This window comes from Crocuta crocuta, unplaced genomic scaffold (genome assembly GCF_008692635.1).
Source record: "Crocuta crocuta isolate KB4526 unplaced genomic scaffold, BGI_CrCroc_1.0 scaffold102, whole genome shotgun sequence".
In the NCBI taxonomy this organism is placed as follows: domain Eukaryota; kingdom Metazoa; phylum Chordata; class Mammalia; order Carnivora; family Hyaenidae; genus Crocuta; species Crocuta crocuta.
Window position 1 is genome coordinate 10,436,550 of NW_027530019.1, and position 19,819 is coordinate 10,456,368.

The 19,819-nt window shown below is 38.2% G+C and overlaps 1 protein-coding gene across 4 annotated transcripts in view; it reads right to left on the reverse strand.

The window, feature by feature from the left end:
• Positions 1 to 19,328, reverse strand: part of TMEM62 (transmembrane protein 62) — a 33,890-nt gene extending 14,562 nt beyond the window's left edge. The window contains exons 1-9 of one of the 4 annotated variants that reach the window (XM_077764579.1): positions 19,027 to 19,328; positions 18,722 to 18,833; positions 17,471 to 17,608; positions 14,102 to 14,147; positions 9,759 to 9,900; positions 7,108 to 7,232; positions 6,840 to 6,962; positions 4,091 to 4,246; positions 1,213 to 1,372 (exon numbers count right to left, since the gene is read on the reverse strand). In XM_077764579.1, the coding sequence (XP_077620705.1) occupies positions 1,213 to 1,372; positions 4,091 to 4,246; positions 6,840 to 6,962; positions 7,108 to 7,232; positions 9,759 to 9,900; positions 14,102 to 14,147; positions 17,471 to 17,608; positions 18,722 to 18,833; positions 19,027 to 19,206 (1,182 nt within the window). In that variant the 5' untranslated portion in view covers positions 19,207 to 19,328. Of the gene's footprint in view, positions 1 to 1,212; positions 1,373 to 4,090; positions 4,247 to 6,839; positions 6,963 to 7,107; positions 7,233 to 9,758; positions 9,901 to 11,649; positions 11,730 to 14,101; positions 14,148 to 17,470; positions 17,609 to 18,721; positions 18,834 to 18,974; positions 19,001 to 19,026 lie in introns of those variants that run through there. The other 3 variants (XM_077764581.1, XM_077764582.1, XM_077764580.1) reach the window with 3 other exon arrangements.
• Between the last annotated feature and the right edge of the window lie 491 nt (positions 19,329 to 19,819).

Sequence of the window (19,819 nt, forward strand, 5' to 3'; positions counted from 1 at the left end):
CTCTGGCACTCCCCTGCGCATACGCTCTCACTCTCTCGCTCTTTCTTATTCTCTCTCTCCCTCAAAATAAATTTTTTAAAAAAACTTGAAAAAAAAAAGGGTTCTCCCAGCCATCAGTCCCTTCCACATTCTTCCTTTGAGTTTCTTCTTCCTCCTAAGCAGAACACTTCAAAGATAGGCAGCATTGCAAAGTGCCTTTTATTGTTTTACTCTTCTATGAATTGGGGATAAAACTACTCACCATATAGGATTGTTATATGGATTAAGTAAAAAATTCCAAGTGTCCAGTATCTCCTTAAAAGAGCTCAGTAAACAGCTCCTTCCTACTCAAAATCCTTCTCTGTGACACACACAAAAGATAATTATAAGGGGCACCTGGGTGGCTTAGTCATTAAGTGTTCGACTTCAGCTCAGGTCAGTGATCTCACAGTTAGTGAGTTCAAGCCCCATGTCAGGCTCTGTGATAATGAAAATAATGACATGTGTTTCCTGAAGGATTACATGGTAATCTTTGAACTAAGACTTAACAGAGGTGAAACAGTTAAAAACTGTCATCAAATCATGAAGTTGTAGATATTGTAGGATTTTTTTCAGAAACTAATTCCTAAGCATAGTCTATCCCCTCATGACTTTCATAATGTTGATGAAAGTGCTCTTTTTTGGTAATTGTGACCACTTCCTACTCTTCCAGGTGCTGGTGAATTAAATACCCCCAAGCTGAAGTGGAATAGACATAGGTAGACTGTTACTACATATGCTATCAGTGCATACTCCCCACGTAAATTTAAAAAATCCTCTGATGCCTTGAAAATTGTCTTTCAAAACAGAGACAATTTTCCTGTACTTAGAGACAACAAATGCATGGATACATAAATCCATAATTTTTGAGTTATTCTATTATCTTTGGGTATGTTGGGGAACTTGCTCCCATTACCAAAAGACCCTGGCCAAAGTTGAAAAGAATGGTTTCCTGTGGTTCAGCAATGGGGGGGACTATGGCCAGTAGTTGCACAATGATGAGTCCAGTTTTTTTGTCTAATAGTATTATTCCTGAGTGCCCATTTTCAGAACACACTAAATCCAGTGTATTCGAATTTTTAATTAACTTAATTTCATCTCTATCAATTGACTGGGGGAATAAAAACCCACATCAGAATTTAGTGTGGTTACAGCCAAATCATTTATATAGTAAGTTGAAAATTACTAACTTACCTGAACAATTACTTCTATGTTATGTGTCCCATTACTGTAGTTTTTTGGGTTCCACTTCAGTATGAAAATAGGACCAGACAAATGAATAGCTTGCCCTAAATGAACTCCATCAATCTTAACTGTGACAGAAGTAATGGAGGATAAGGAAAAGGCCAAGACTCTAAAAATGAGAACATACATAGGCATGTGGTTTTAGAGATTTGTCACTATTTTTATATAGAACAACCTTATTATAACCTGAAAAAATATAAATGTAGGCAGAACCATCATACTGTATAACCACTGGTATGACTGCTAGTCCTAAAATCTGGTGGCTTTCTGAATCATTGCTTTTGGAGTTGTATAACTCAGCAAATCTGAGTTGGTGAGAAGCTAAAAACTATTCCTATACTTTTTAGAAAGGAAAATCAATTTTCTTTCAACAAATAAATCTGGAGTAGATCCAAAGTTCTTCCCGAATAAACTACTTAAAGTCCTGGTTTTTCATACAGGAAAAGAATATTGGTTAGATACCTCAATTTGTTAATCTAATGTTAATCCTACATCCACTCATTTGATTCCCAGCATTATCTGCTCAAAAGAAGCAATGCCACAAACAGCTAAGGCTATCACACCCTTTCAGAGAATATGATGTCTAAATCAGATACCTAGCTCCTATCCAAAAAACCTGACCGAGAGATAGAGATTTCACTTCACTACTGACCATAAATAAATAAGAAAGTAAATAAATAAATAAATAAATAAATAAGTGAGCTTGATACCATTTCCCCCCCAGATTAATTAGTTCATCTTTTAAAAATACAAAATCCGGGGCGCTGGGGCTCAGTCAGTTAAGTGTCCGACTTCGGCTCAGGTCATGATCTCACAGTTCGTGGGTTCGAGCCCCACGTTGGGCTCTGTGCTGACAGCTAGCTCAGAGCCTGGAGGCTGCTTCACATTCTGTGTCTCCCTCTCTCTCTGACCCTCCCCTGCTCACGCTGTCTCTATCTCTCTCTCAAAAATAAATAAAACATTAAAAAACATTTTTCAATAAAAAATAAATAAAAGTACAATATCCAAAAATGAAAATAGTGCTGTGAAACTGGAACTTTTATTGCCTGGTAACATTATAAATTAGTGTCTGTTTTAAAAAGTAATTGGGTATCTTACGCACTGCTGGTGGGAATGTAAAATGGTACAGCCGCTATGGAAAACAATATGGTGGTTCCTCAAAAAATTAAGCATATAATTACCATGTGATCCAGCAATTCCATGTCTAGATACATTCCCAAAAGAACTGAAAGCAGGGATTTGAACAGAGTATAGCACTGTTCATAGTAGCATTATTCACAGTAGCCAAAAGGTGAAAGGAAAAAGATGAATAAACAAAATCTGATATATACACATAATGTAGTATTGGGCTTAGAAAGCAAAGAAATTCTGACACACTCTACAACAGGGAGGAAACTTTAGGGCATTATGTTAAAGAAGTCAGCCACAAAAAGACAAATACTATATGACTCCCCTTAAATGAGGTTCCTAGAGTCATCAAATTCATATAGAGACAAACAGTGGAACAGTGGCTGCCACGAGCTGGGGGTAGGGGGAAATCGGGAGTTACTGCTAGATGGGTACAGAGTTTCAGTTTTTGAAGATAGAAGTTCTGATGATGGATAGCGGTGATGGTTGCACAATATCAATGTATGTAATGCCACTGAACCATATACCTAAAAACCAGTAAAATGGTAAATTTTATGTTACGTATATTTTGCTGCATTTTTAAAAAAAGAATAATGATTTTAGTTACCTAAAAAAAAGTCATTGAGTAGTCTTTGTCAAAGTCTTAAAGGATTTCATATTTTCACCTAGAATCCCACTTCTAGAACTTTATCTAAAGAAATTATTCAAAAGAGGGTCGCCTGGGTGGCTCAGTTAGTTAAGTGTCTGACTCTTGATTTCGGCTCAGGCCATGATCTCACAGTTTATGAGTTCAAGCCCTGCATCAGGCTCTGTGTTGACAGCATGGAGCAGATTTGGGATTCTTTCTTTCCTTCTCTCTCTGCCCTCCCCTGTTTGCAAGCTCTCTCTCTCTCAAAAATAAAGAAATAAACATTAAAAAAAAAGAAATTACTCAAATGAAAAAAGAATCTACACGCATCAGATGCTCATTCCCAAATTAGAAAAAAAAACATAAATGTTCACCAATAAGATAGGAAAATGGTTTGATAAATTGTGGTACATTCTCTCTCTTGAGAGAAAAAAAAGTAGAAATCAGAACAGACTGTGCCCTATTATTACAATGATGTAAAAACATGTCTCAAAGAGAATGCCTAAGAAAAAAAACTCAGAAATGTTAATAACAGCTCTATTTGGAGGGAAGGGGAAGGAATTATGATTATAGCAATGTAAAACATGAAAATAAAATACACAAAAATTATAGTGGTAGGACTATGTGTTTCCAGATTTTTAAAAAAAATTTCAACAGTTTAGGGGCATCTGAGTGGCTTAGTCAGTTATGGATCCAACTCTTGATTTCAGCTCAGGTCATGATCTCGTGGTTCATGGGTTCAAGCCCCACACCAGTCTCTGCCCTGACAGCATAGAGCCGACCTGGGGTTCTGTCTCCCTCTCTCTCTCTGCCCCTCTCCCACTTGCTCTCTATCTCTCTCTCAAAATAAATAAAAGTAAACTTAAAACATTTTTTTTCAGCAGCTTCAAAAATTATATATTTTTTAACTGAATGGGAATAAAACAGTAAGCATTTACCTTTATATAATGTTCAGATTGTTGAAAAAAATAAAATGGGGGCTCTCAGAGCTTTCACATGGGATTATAGTCACATTGACTTATTTTCCATTAATATCAAATTGAAAGTAAATTCTGAAAAATTGCTACATACCTGATATGTGTTGAATGAAGGAGTCTTTCTAGTGGTTCATGTTTAGCACAACTATATAGCAGTGACTTAGGATTAGTGATAAGAACCACAGGCCAGTCGCCAAAGATCAAATCTGCAAAGCTAAAGAGGTCATGATCAAAAGCAAAGATACGGTACCTAGAGACCAGAAGACAATACGGTAATTTAGTCACTTCATATTATAAGAGGGCATGAAGGTTATACACAGAACAAATGTAAAAATATAAAACTATACTCTCTAAGATCATGAACTTGAATGCAAAGTAAACTAACACTGTGTCGCTGTTCTTCCCTTGCCCCAACCATTTTATATTTCACGTTAGTCACAAGTGGGATCTGACTGAAGAAATGAATTTAACTGTGCCCTAGAACAATGCCTAGTACATAGCATGCACTCTTTCATTTTTAAATAAATGCTTGTTAAAATAATTCATTTGATTTCTATACTTTAAGACTGTTTTGAACCTAAGACATTCAACATAAGCTAATACTTGACATTCTTCATCTCATCAAAAATGCTAATATTAACACAAATACAACTAGAAACACTTTAATCTTCTTTTAAACCTTTATTTCTATAATTTCAAGGAAATTAACAGAAGTTGTTTCGGTTTTCTGAATGCATGGTGAATGATAGAAATATTCATTAATGAATAGCCAAAAACTTATATTTTGTACTTTTAAAACGGAGAAGAGAAACGATTAACTATGGCAGAAACAATAGTGCTCACCAAATATTCCACGTGCTCCCCTGCATTTCCCAGTCTCCCTGGTATTAGGTTGGGACCATGTGACTAGTTCTGGTCAATGGGCTGTGAACAGAAGTGACATGTATCACACTTCTGGTCCAAAGTACTTAAGAATGGGTCTGGATTCTCTATGCTCTCTTCCCTGCACTGGAATTGAGGTGTTCAGACAGTGGCATTATAAGACGGATGAAGTCTGAATCCTTGAATCACCCGATGGAAGAGAGATGTCTTGACTCATACCAGATTTACATAAATGAAAAAATAAACACCTGTTATGTTAAAGCCACTGATATTGTCTAGATTTATTTGTATCCACAAAAAAGCCTACCCTAATATTACCAACATACTTTTAAAAAGTCTTCTATTATACTAATACAACTTAAGTGTTTATAAGGGCAGGTAAAGGTTAGGTCCTTTCAGTAAAACTCCAGATAAAACCCCAGGGTTGGAACACAGGAGAGCAGGTGGGAAGAGAAAGAGAGGAAATGGTTTCATAACATCACTTAACTTGTAACTAGCATTTTTAAGAAATAAAGAGCTGACCAAGGGTTAGGAAAGCTATCTGGTAAGAGGCAATCCCAGCCCAGCCCACAACCTCAGTCATGAATAGACAGGCCTTAGCTCAAAGTAATTACAGTTGCCAGATAATTACAGGCTTCAAGCATAGCTCTTAGACAGTTTCTAGTGGAGCCAAATGAAATGAATAAGTACCTTCTAAGATGTAAAGCTATCTTTTCATTAATGGAAGTAGTTAAAAATAGAAAAAGGTAACATATTCAGCTCAACAGTATTTACTGAGTGCCTAATATCTTCAGAAAACTGAGTATGAATAAATTAAACAGTAATTGATAATAGTTAAACAATGAGATGGTACTCATCTATGTTTAAACTATTATACTCAAATAGCTATCAAAATATATATTCAGTTCTTTTCTATATATAACTATGCTATATGCTTCTGATAAATTATGTTTTCTCAAAGAAAAACTTTTGTCTTTATAAAACAACTATCATGTATCTGAAGAACTTACATCACTAACATATTACAGTAATAACTAGAAAAGGTAGATCTAAAATTCAGGGGGAAAACTGTTACATTTTCAGTTCTAGTATTTCTCTCTTTTTTTTTTAATGTTTTATTTATTTCTAGGAGAGAGAGAGAGAGAGAGAGAGACAGCGTGAGCAGGGGAGGGTCAGAGAGAGAGGGAGTCACAGACTGAAACAGGCTCCAGGCTCTGAGCTGGCAGTCAGCACAGAGCCCGACGCGGGGCTCAAACCCATGAACCGCGAGATCATGACCTAAGCGAAAGTCAGACGCTTAACTGACTAAGCCACCCAGGCGCCCCTCAGTTCTAGTATTTCTCAAAGTGAGGTCCAAAGAGCACCTGGTGGGCTTTAAGAAAATGCAGTTTCTTGGGTCATACACTGGACCAACACAAATTCTCTACAGATAGGGCCTCAAATTTTTAATAAAGGTCTCCATAATCCTTGAGCACACAAGAGTTTGAGAACTATTTCCTAATGGATACATCTTGAAAATCCAATGTAACATAGTGATGGCAAACATAACTGTTACAACAGGTTGCTGCATACCGACATATGTAATATATATATATTACTTTAAAAACTTAGAGCTATCTAAGGTGGCTCAGTAGGTTGGGCATCGGACTCTTGATTTTGGCTTGGGTCATGTTCTCAAGGTTTGTGGGTTGCTGACAGCGCAGGGCCTACTTGGGATTCTGTCTATCTGTCTGTCTGTCTGTCTGTCTGTCTCTCTGCCCCCCTCCCCCATGTATGCACTCTCTTCTTCTCCGAATAAATAAGTGTTAAAAAACAAAACAAAACAAAACAAAACAAAAACAACTTAGAGCTATCACAAGTTTTTCCTTAACTGGGATCACCCATGATAGCAATAAGAAAACGATCATTGCTTCATCAAGACTTACATGTGTAAGTTTTATTTTGTGGGGTAGTTTCCTTACCTTCTGTTATCCTTCCAGTCTCCCACCTCAAGTTCCAAGGTACCCTGGAGGTGACGAGTGTGCAAAATAGGCATCAGTCCGCCAAGTGTATGGAGGTGCCCACACAAATACGCTGTAGCTGAACTAACCAATGAAAAATAAATCAAATAAATGAGCAGATAACTTGTAATGCCAAACTAATAAGAAGATCTCCTCAGGAGAGAGAGATGGGTACAGTAATGTAAAAGAATTACAAATAATTAACTTTGATTTTGGAAGCCTGCCTCACCTCATTATAGACCGAATTCCTGGTGATGGAGAAAGGATAGTGGATGTTGTATAGTGTCCAAACCAAATACTGTGATTGCTCCGACTACTTTCCTTGGCCAGTAATAGAAGTTCCTCCATCCGTTTCTGAAATGGGAGAAAAACAGAAGGACATTTAATTAGGGCTCAGGCTGAAATGTAAAGATTAAGCATCTCCCTTGTTATGTCTAATTAATGGCCTGTAGGGTCCTGTATTAAACTGTTTTCACATACATTATAATTCATTTGGTCCTATAAAGAAGTCTATGTTAGGGTGCCTGGATGGCTCATTCAGTTAAGGGTTCAACTCCTGATTTCAGCTCAGGTCATAATCTCATGGTTTGTGAATCTGAGCCCTGCATGGGGCCCCAATGCTGACAGAATGAGACCTGCTTGGGATTCCCTCTCTCTGTCTCTCTCTGCCCCTTCTCTGTTCGCATGCACACATGCACATGCTCTCTCTCTCAAAAATAAAATAAACATTAAAATATTAAAAAAATAATAACTCTATAGTAAATAAGGCAGGTGTTATCCCCATTTGATAGACAAGGAAATTGAGAAGTAAAGAATAATCTTTAAATGACATAAGTTTCTTTCTTTTTTATAATAAATTTCTTTATAGAAATTAAAAAGCACCATTAATCTTCTCAGCCCTGCATACTACATTGCAATTAATAAAGAGGATCTTGAGGGGGCACCTGGGTGGCTTAGTTGGCTGAGTGTCTGACTCTTGATTTCGGTTCAGGTCATGAATTCACAGTTCATGTAATCAATCCCTGTGTTGAGCCCCAGACTGACAATGAAGAGCCTGCTTGGGAGTCTCTCGCTCTCTCTACCCCTCCCCTGCTCATGTACTTATATACTGTGTCTCAAAAATAAATGAATAAACTTAAAAAAAAAGAAGAGGATTTTGAAACTAAACTTCTAAAACAAGATGTACATATGTCCACAAAAAGCCTTTTACCTGAATGTTCATAACAGTTCTACTCAGGATAGCCAAAACCTAGAAACCATCAATATATCAAAACAATGGAGTGCTATACAATGATAAAAAGCAAAGAGCTACTCAAACACACAACAGTATGGATGAATCTCAAAAACACCACACTGAGCAAAATAATCCAGGTTCAAAATTAATATGTATGATTTCACTCACATAAAATGTTAGGGGCGCCTGGGTGGCTCAGTCAGTTAAGCATCTGACTTCAGCTCAGGTCATGATCTCACGGTTTGTGGGTTCAGCCCGCATCGGGCTCTGTGCTGACAGCTCAGACTCTGGAGCCTCCTTCAGATTCTGTGTCTCCCTCTCTCTCTGCCCCTCCCTCACTAGTGCTCTCTCTCTTTCTCTCTCAAAAATAAACATTAAGACTTTTTTTTAAAGCTCAAAAAAAAATTCTAGAACAAACAAAACTAATCTATTCTGACAAAAAACCAATCAGTAGTTTCCTAGTACTGGGGTGAAGACTGACTATACAACTTTCTGGGGTGATAGAAATGTTCTATCTTGATTGTGGTGATAGTTATACAAGTATATATGCTTGTCAAAATTCTTCAAACACTTTAAATGATCACATTTTATTGTATGTAAATCATCCCCCATCAAGTTTATTTCAAAAATCATGTGCACATGTATAAATATACATGAATTATCTGCAAAGTACTTATAGCAATGAATTCCTGGGTTGTACTCTCAGGGTTTCTAATAAGTCTCTGCATTTTACAAGACTCCAACTGATTTTCATGCAGACCTGATCTTTGAATCGTATCTTAAAATACACTAAGGAGTAGGCTTTAAAATAATAAGTTAATAAACTCTGTCTAAAGGTAGTTGGAAGAAAACAAAATATACCTTCGTTAAATAAAATGCCTAATATAAAACAATGCACTTCACAATATTCCACTTACTTGATTTCAGGCTCTTCTGAACTCTCATATCACTTTGAATCTCCTTCAGCAAATTCTGCTCTTTATTATAGTTATTTCTGCACTAGTCTTATACCCTTCTGCTAGATTAAATATTCTGAGATGAAGGACTTGACCCTATCACTTTTATATTCTTACATATGAGCACATTTGTCTTGCATGTGCTCATTAATGAGTTGACATTTGTTATACTAAGAAATAATGAGAATTTCTCACATATGATTTTCCAGACAGTTTTAATCCAGCAACAGTTTCCAAGTAACTTAAAAAAAAATACTTTAAGAGAAACTTATTTATTTCAATTGTCACCCTTCTCTTATTAGAAAAAAAAAAAAAGACCATTAATTTAGAAATGGCAACTATGGGGATTTAGGAATATACCATATAGTATAAAAGTTGTATGCCCTGCATCTTGCAAAGCACATGCTGCTCTTAGTACATATTTAATAAATGTCTACTGAATAATATAAAATGTGAGGTACTTCTTTGACAGATTTTGGGATAGGGATAGTAGCAGTGAACAGAATAGCAATAATAGTGTCGAAGTAGCCAGTGATTTCTTGTGGCCATACTTGTAATCACATTAAATGTCTTTTTCAAGAATTTCTCGATGAAAAGCTGTTTACCTACGATAGCTTTTAGAGATACACATGTATCCAACAAAAAGACAAAATAGGTTAGCTACAAAGGGAAGTGAGATTTTTACTGTACCTCATCTAAAATTCCAAAGAAATTATAGGGTCTCTTAGGCCCTGGATTTGGGGTAGCATCCAAAGAGATGAAAGAATAGTTCCCAAAGGAAGTACTGTGGACATAATGGAAAGAGCCATCTCTACGTACGGCAGAATATTTCCTAAAAAATACAAGACAGGAAAGTTTTAATGCAATCATAAAAAGAATGAGTTTAAATTCATTCCCTTGTATCACACTATATTTTGCCTTCCTTTGAAAAGAAAATTACCTGATCTGACAGAGAAATACACTAAACTAGTCCACAATAAGCTGATTAAAAGAAATTTTAAAGTTTTTCCCATTGTCTACAAAGATTCAGACAATCTAATTAAATAGTAACCAAACACAAGGTCATCAAGCAAAGCAGAGAAGTAGGCGGCTATTTTAGGCAGTCATTCAAAAAGAGATCAATCAGAATCCAAGAAAATGGTACTTATCGATCATTGAAATTTTAGTAAGAAACTACTAAGTACCTAGCAGAATTCTTGGTGTAGTGAAATACAAAAGGTGTTTACATCTTCAAACAGGACTGCAGAAGCTTAACTTACAATAAAGCCTTGCAAAGATGAAGTCATCAAGCCAGGAGAAAAATGTTAAGTTATGTCTGGATCAGTAAATCTTTTTCAGTTCCTAAACATGTATTGGTAACATTCACAGGGAACACATTCAGTAATAGTCCTCACTACCTAAGTATCAACAGTGTTCTGGTGACCATAAGGTTGGAGGGTGAAGACTAGGGGGAAAGTACACAGAACTCATTAAGTGTTTGTTGAATAAATGTGAAGGAAGGTATAGAATGTACTGGGGACATACTTATATTACTCAAATGTCAAAATATTATAAGAAAATAGTTAAGTGTCTTATATGATACTTATTACATAAGAGTACAAATGGAAAAATACAAATAGGCTTCTGAAACTTAGTGTGTTATCAGAGAGGTATATTTAAGTCACAATAGTCATCAAATATACCATAAAATAAATATATTCCCATACATATTATAATTAATAGTCAATTAGTTCTATTGCCTCTCTTCCTGATACTTTTACATTTTATATATTGGGTGTGGTTTTTTTTCCCTTATTAAAATGTTTATTTGTATTTTTCCTGCTTAATTTGTTTTCAGAGTTATTCTTTAGGATCTAATCATTTCACATATGTTGTTTCCTTTCCTACGTTTTTAACCATTAAAACCCAAATCTAGGGGCGCCTGGGAGGCTCAGTCAGTTGAGCGTCTGACTTCAGCTCAGGTCATGATCTCGCGGTTCATGGGTTCAAGCCCCGTGTCGGGCTCTGTGCTGGCGGCTAGCTCAGAGCCTGGAGCCTGCTTCGGATTCTGTGTCTCCCTCTCTTTCTGACCCTCCCCTGCTAATGCTGTCTCTCTATCAGAAATAAATAAGACATTAAAAAAGTTAAAACAAAAACAAAAACCCAAATCTACAAATAAACCCAACTATTTGAAAGCAGAGGTTAAAATATATGATAGCTATTAACATTTTTTAAATGCTGGATTTTGGCATTCTCTGAGACATTCTTAAGATCAAGATTTAGCTTTAAGATTTTTTTCTCCTTCAGATTGATATGTCTGTAGTGTCTATATCTCTGGCAAAATGCCATTTATTAAAAATTCAGGTAAAGTTTAGGGTGCCTGGGTGATTTAGTCAGTTAATCGTCCAAATTTGGGCCAGGTCATGATCTCTCACGGTTCACTGGTTCAAGCCCCACATGGGACTCTGCTTACAGCTCAAAGCCTGGAACCTGCTTCAGATTCTGAGTCTCCCTCTCTCTTTGCCCCTCCCCCTCTCATGTTCTGTCTCTCTCTCTCAAAAATAAATAAATGTTAAAAAAAAAATTTCAGATAAGGGGGCACCTGGGTGGCTTAGTTGGTTAAGTGTCCGACTTTCACTTAGGTCATGATCTCGCGGTTCGTGGGTTCGAGCCCCGCGTCGGGCTCTGTGCTGACTGCCAGCTCAGAGCCTGGAGCCTGTTTCAGAGTCTGTGACTCCCTCTCTCTCTGACCCTCCCCTGCTCACGCTGTCTGTCTCTCTCCCCTAGAAATAAATAAAACATTAAAAAAAAAAATTAAAAAAAAATTTCAGATAAGGTTTAGGTGTTTAGAAACAAAAATATAAAGGTAAGAAACTTTCAAGTGACTAAAAGCCTCACTCTCCCAATAAAAGACCCGAAGTTCTATTAATTTTTCCTTGAAAATGTTTCTTAGTTCAATTCCATAGTCGCCATCAAAGATACAGATAATAGAAAATTTTCACCTCTGACCTTTTCTTTCCTCACATTAACAAAAGAGGACAACTTCATCCTCCAAGTTATGGTGACTTCCATGTTAGTTAACCAATGCTTTTTGACCTACTACCCTCTAGTTGATGTCATCGTCACCACATCTATGCCTTTTGTTAGACAGGTTTGTCTCCTATCACTTCAGGCCCTTCCATATCATGACAGGACTATTATAGGACTCTCCTGTTTGCTCTAGAAAACTCCAATCTCCCCCTCTTTTCTTTATTATCCCTATCTTTTTTCTTTTTTGTTGTTGTTGTGTGATTGCCCTTTATAAAACATTTCCTTATGTGACTTGTCTCCTTAGGTGTCTGCACTGAATTATGAACCATTACTCAACACATCTAAATTTCTATGCCTGTCAGTTAAGACCTCCATAAATTGGCCCTAAGCTACCTACCCGATGTCATACCAGTCCTCAAAATGATCCTTTATTCTGGTGATGCCAGTTTCCCTACTGTCCCTAAAAGCTCATTCTAGTTTTCAAAGCTCTGGGTTTTATGTAAAATATACCCCTTGGTGTACTTGGGTGGCTCAGCTGGTTAAGCAACCAACTTCAACTCAGGTCATGATCTCCCAGTTCATGAATTAAGCCCTGCATCAAGCTCCACGCTGGCAGTGAAGAGCCTACTTGGGATTTCGCTTTTTCCTCTCTCTCTCTACCCCTCCTCCACTGTGCATTCTCCTCAAAATAAATACACTTTTTTTAATGTAAAATATATATATATACATACATAGATTTATATACCAAATATATATATTATCTTCCTTAAAATCTTAAGCGTCCGACTAGTGACTTAGGCTCAGATCATGATCTCACAGTTTGTGGGATCAAGCCCCGTGTCGGGCTCTGTGCTGACAGTGCAAAGCCTGCTTGGGATTCTCTCTCTCCTTCTCTCTCTGCCTCTCTGTCAAAATACATAAACTTAAAAAAAAGTCACTAAGAGACTACATCTTAATTATTCTTACCACAAAAAAGAAATGATAATTATGCGTTGGTAATCAAGGTATTAGCTAACTCTGGCAGTCATCATTTCGCAATATATAAATGTATCACATAAACATGCTGTACATCTTAAACTTATACAATGTTATATGTCAATTAAATCTCAATAATAAAATAAAATAAAGTCTCCTCTATGTCCGTCCCATGCTGACTTCTGCCCTTTCTGACTTCTCATGAGTAACTGACATTGTAAGACAAAACTATGGAATATACTGGAACTGAAAGTGAAATTACAACTAAAAGAAGCCCACCACATTGAACCTAGAGAGCTGGTCTCTAACTCAGAGTCTTCATGTTCACAGCCTTTTTTACATTCACAGCAGATAAAGAAAATTCTAATATTTCTATGACATCCAGGGACAAAAGGACAGAGCAGCCAGGGTGACCAACTGGGCTCCTCAGCCACCAGAGAGGCTGAGAGAATCAGTTTCTCAGCATTCCTAAACTCCACAATACTCTGGTGACAAACTCTAACCTAATGACTTTTGATGTATAGCATGGTGATTACAGTAAAAAATACTCTATTGTATATTTGAAAGTTGGTGGGAGTAGATTTTTAAAGTTTTTATCACAAGAAAAAAAAGTGTTTTAACATGTGTAGTGATGGGTGTTAACTAGACTTATCGTGGTTACCATTTCACAATGTACACAAACATCAAACTTTACGTTGTACACCTGAAACGAATATAATGTTATATGTCAGTCATACCTAAGTAAAAACATTAAAATAAAAAAAAAAAAGACTTCTGCTATGCATCAATGGCAAAAACAAGTTTGTGTGAAATATTAAAAGTATTTATTAGGCAATAAAAAGCATTAAAGTATATGAAGTAAAGGGAATTAAAGGAAAGAAAAAGTCTTAGGAGAAAAAAAGATCTCAATCTGTCACTGAATACATAAAAATTCTAAATTACCAGAGGGTCGTTAGATAGGAAATTTTGTCACTTAAAAAATGTTTTCATGCATTGACTTGACTGTACCCTCCTTGTACTACCTCATGGTCTTCTGTTCATTACAATACCTGTAATAATTCTCGACACTCTCCACACTTGGAATGTTGAACACATCTGAGAAAAGAACAAACATCAACTATATTAAAAAGGATGATACAAATATGTTAATGACTAAAGCAAAATGGCAATACTTTCAATAACCCTTTAAAATGCTAGAATGCCAATGAATTAGCTTGATAATTCTTAAATCTTGATAACAGAATTCATATTATCTGGAAACTTAAGACACCTACTATACTGGAAAATAATAAACACGTTGATATTATGTACTATTCAGTATAAATCAATTTGAAGTTGTAAGATTGGACTGTTGTTGCTGCTGTTTTAATCCTGTGAAACATGCCTCATACATAGATCATGCCAAGTGTTTCTAAACAGCAGATCACTTTGATAACAGGGCCAAAGTCCCTCTCTTCTTAAATCGCAAAAAGATCCAATAAGAAAAGTGTTATATAATGGTAAGGGGTAACGTGGTCCTAGAACACTTATCTGAGAATAATAATGATTTCAGAAAGGGGCACCTGTGTGGCTCAGTCAGTTAAGCATCTGACTTTGACTCACGTCCTGATCTCTCAGTTCATGAGTTGGAGCCCCGCATCGGGCTCTGTGATGACAGCTCAGAGCCTGGAGTCTGGTTCTGATTCTGTGGCTCCCTCTCTCTCTCTGCCCCTCCAATGCTTTTGTTTTGTCTATCTCCCTCTCTCAAAAATAAATTTGAGAGGGGCGCCTGGATGGCTCAGTCGGTTAAGAGTCCGACTTAGGCTCAGGTCATGATCTCACGGTTTGTGGGTTAGAGTCCCGCGTCAGGCTCTGTGCTGCCGGCTAGCTCAGAGCCTGGAGCCTGTTTCAGATTCTGTGTGTCTCTCTCTCTCTGACCCTCCCCTGCTTGCGCTGTCTCTCTCCCTCTCTCAGAAATAAATAAAACATTAAAAAAAATAAAATAAATTTGAGAAAACATAAAAAAAAAAGAAAATGCATTTAATGCACCTAACCTACTGAACAGGAGATTAGCCTCACCAATTTTTTTTTCTTAAATAGTTTTTTGTCAAGTTGGTTTCCATATAACACCCAGTGCTCATCCCAACAAGTGCCCTCCTCCATGTCCATCAACCCCCTTCCCCTCTCCCCCACCTCCATCAGCCCTCAGTTTGTTCTCAGCATTCAAGAGTCTCTCATGGTTTGCCTCCCTCCCTCTCCCCAACTAATTCTCCCCTTCTTCTCCCCAATGGTCCTTGGTTAAGTTCCTCCTAATCTACCTGTATGTTCAAACGTATGTTATCTGTCCTTCTCTGCTTGACTTATTTCGCTCAGCATAACACCCTCAAGTTCCATCCACGTTGCTACACATGGCCAGATTTCATTCTTTCTCATTGCCATGTAGTATTCCATGGTATAGATAAACCACATCTTCTTGATCCATTCANGCCTCACCTACTCTAAACATGCTCAGAATGCTTGCATCAGCCTATAGTTGGGCAAAATCGTCTAACGCAAAGTCTGTTTTATAATAGTGTTGAATATCTCATGTAATTTATTGAATACTATACTTAGAGCGAAAAATGGAATAGTTGCATAGGCACAGAATGGCTGGAAGGTTACTGGCTGTTTAACTTGGTGATCATGTCCAGCATCACCAGAGTATCATACTGTGTAACACTAGCCCAGGAAAAGATAAAAATTCAAAGTTTGAAATATAGTTTCTATTGAATGTATGTCACTTGTACACCATTGTAAAGTCCAAAAATCATAGGTTGAACCATTGTAAGTTGAACCATGCATGGTAAGTTGGGGCTAGACTTATGGGGTATACCAGAGAAAGTTGTAAGCCAGATATCCCGACATCAATTAAAGATTCCTAGCTGCTTGCACTCTCCACAATAGCTAAAACATGGAGAGAGCCTAAGTGTCCATCAACAGATGAATGGATCAAGAAGATGTGGTTTATCTATACCATGGAATACTACATGGCAATGAGAAACAATGAAATCTGGCCATGTGTAGCAACATGGATGGACCTTGAGGGTGTTATGCTGAGCGAAATAAGTCAGGCAGAGAAGGACAAATATCATATGTTTGCACGTATAGGAGGATTAGGAGGAACTTGACGGAGGAACAAGGGGGAGAAGAAGGGCGGAAATGGTGGGGGAAAGGGAGAGAGGCAAACCATGAGAGACTCTTGAATGCTGACAAAAACTGAGGACTGATGGATGTGGGGGGGAGGGGGCGATGGGCATGGAGGAGGACACTTGTGCGGATGAGCACTGAGTGTTATGTGGAAACTAATTTGACAATAAACTATTTGTAAAAAAAAAAAAATTAAAAAATAAATAAATAAATAAATAAACACACACACACAAAAATAAAGATTCCTAGCTGCTTTGTAAGAACTATTTATAAAGAGGGCATTTTCTGATCAGACCAATAGCTGTGTATTTCACTAGGTAGAATTAACTGTTTCAAATGATGGCTTTAAAAAAATACATAGTTAGGTACACAATAGCAATTAATAATCAAATGAAGCAAAGTACTTAACAACAACAAGGAAGTCAACCTTTTATAAAGCAAATAAACCTACCAATAGAACACTTTGCAGAAGAGTTAATTTCCCTACTGATGCTATAATAATAATCTAAAAAATGGGGAGGGTTATCCATTTCTCTCCTTATGCATATGGAGATCTTTACCATTTTAATTTTTTATTGTATATACAGTAAAATTCATTCACTGTGATGTACAGTTCTTTGGATTTCGACAAATGCATAGGTGTATCTACCACCACAATGAAGATAACAGAACAGTTCCATCACCTCCCAAAATTCTCTCATGATGCCTCTTTGTAGTCAGCCTCTGTCCTAAACCCAATCCTTGGCAACCATAATCTGTTCTCCATAGTTTTGCTTTTGCTTGAATGTCATATAAATGAAATCATACAGTATATAGGCTTATGGGTGGTAGTTTCTTTCTATTAGCAAAATGTATTTCATTCATTCATTCATTCACTCAAAGTAGCCTCCATGCCCAATGTGGAGCTTGAACTCACTAACCTGAGATCACAAGTCGAATGCTTTATGACTGAACCAGCCAGGTGCCCAAAATGTATGTACTTTTTAAACATCCTCCTGTATAGGTTTTGTTAGAAGCTTTTCTTCATGTAAAGAAGAAAGGGCCATACCAACTTTCCCCTCATGGGCTAAAAGTGATATGTGTGATGTTTTAAATCACATAATATAGTTGTATTTCAGAGTTGTGGCCTTCAGTCAACCTAAACCTGTTACAATGTTCCCATTTTATAATTTTATAATCTAAACTGGAGAATGTAGGCTCTTCAGGGGAGAAAAAAAATCTAGTTTTAATTTTATGTGGGTCCTGATTCTTACCATGATTTCCTTTAATATCAAGCCACTTGGTTTTTTCCAAGACCCTTGTCTTCTTCAGAATACCATGATAAGTTTGCCATTCTACTTCATGCTGCCTGGATCCAAATTGTTCCTTTGTTTTGGCATCAGTGAGGTCTCCTGTAGATTTATATAAGATTTGAGTCACAAGGCACAATAAGCCCTAAGGGGTTAAATAATGTTTTTAAATGCACACTGAAGGTACAAAGACACTTAAAGTATTCAACATGTATAAACATAACAACTTAAAGAGTCCATCTATGTCCACAGCAAGCCATGTAAAGTAAGATTTTCTCAGCAAGGGCTTTGTTTTGTCTGGGTTAGCAAGAGCCTATTTAACCTCCTGTGATATTAGAAATGGGTTATGAAAAAAATTGTCTTTAAAGAGAGCAATACAAAATGCATCGTGAAACTCTGATAAAAATGAAAACTATAAGAAATCCAACACTCTGAGCAGATGCCTGATATCTGTGACAACCATATTATCCACACCCAAAATCAGGGTATGTAATCTGACCGAGTGTTATTTTTACAACAAAAAGCAGTCTGAAAGATGTGGTTTGGACAATGAAACACCAAAATTTCTAAAATACGAAATGGACAGTTGAAATTGAGGTTTTCCATAAAATAAGGACTGATACTCCATCATGTCAGCAGAGGTGTTTCAGTAAGGTGGGTAGGATATGAATCCCCTAGTAGACAAGACAGATGCTTTTTTAAGTTTCTCCTCCAACACATTTTGGGAGCAAATAGTCTAGGGAACCCAAGCCACAGAAGTATCAAGAGATGCAGAGTTCTGAGTCACTTCAAGCCTCAAACAATTGACAACATAAGGTTGACTAATGCTATAAAACAAACAAACTGGAAATGTTAGTTAAAAAAAAATAACTTCTGATTTGTGGTTAAAGGACTTTCCCTAATTCTCTCTCAAACCCAGAACTACAAACGACGACAAACAGGTACAGATATAAGATCTAGCAGACGGAATAGTAACTAGTATCATGAGGCTTGCTTCTGCTTTGACAAAACCTTGCTACTGCAAGTTCCTTGGCTTGGATCTTGACTCAGTTATCCATAGGCAAAGGGAATGCAATGTCCCATCTCCTCTACAGGACTCACTAGGGGCTGGGGCTAAAGTGTTCCCAACGTCCCCAAAGTGAAAAGCTGCAGCCCAGGCTAGCATTCTACCATTCGGACCACAGAACAACACGACGGCACGGCAACCCTCCCTACCTGTTGCCAGGACGAGAGCTGGTTGAATGATGCCAATAGTTTCTGAACAGAACTTCTCTAAGTCTACAGCTCTGCCTGGATCGCGAAACCTGCTCAGGTGAATGTCGGATATCTGCCGAAAGCAGGTATTAAACAGAGATATCTGAGTCAGGAAGAGAAAGCCCAGACAGCAGGCGACCCAGCAGCTCTCTCAAAGCGGAAAGAAAAGGCAAGGAAGCAGTACATGAACGAACCCCTNCTGCCCGCGTCTCACCGCGTCTGGCCGGCTCTGCACCCACCCCCGCGCCGTGCTCCCGCTGCGTCACCTGCAGACCCCAGAAGATGTGGCTGGCTCCAGGGCCCGGCGCAGGCTGCGGGCTCCGGGGAGCGCGGGGCTGGGGCAGGGAGGAGGGCTGACCAGCCAGGCCATAGTGCTCCAAGAGCACGGCCGCCAGCGCCGCTGCCGCTAGCCCCGTGACCACCCTGATGGCCAGCATTGCGGCCATTCCGCCCGCTCGGGCACTGCCCTCTCTGTCCCGGGCTTCGCGGGTGCGGCTCCCGCGCGAGCTGTTCTGGCCGCACTTCCGAACTCTATGGTTGCGCTGGGCCTAAGGCGCAGCTTTGAAGGCCGCTGCTGCAACTGCGCCTCACAGCGCACCTGCCACTCGCCAGCAGCCCGTGTCTCACCCCGGAGGCTGAGTTTGCAAACCGAATGCGGAGGAAGAAAAGGAAACTGAGACCTCCAGCGCCAATCAGGGTTGCCGAGGAGTGGCAGGCGAAGAACCCTGGTCCGGGAGGCGGAAGCTAGAATCCGGGCTCCGCCTTAGTCAATCATTCCTGACCCCAGTGGGTCAGTTTCCTTACCTGTAAAACGGCTAATAATGCCTCCCGTGCGTACTTCACAGGTTTGTGAGAATCAAAGTATGCATGAGGACGCCTTTTAAATTACTGTACAAATGTGACAGCTGGCTTTTTTTCAGCCCTTATGATTATTAACAACGTGCTTCCATAGGTTTTCAATACATGTAATAAGCATGTTTTGTGATGTTATTTTTACCTAAATCTGATTTCTTTTGCACTGGCTATATAACATCCCTTTAAAATGTTATACCGCTCATT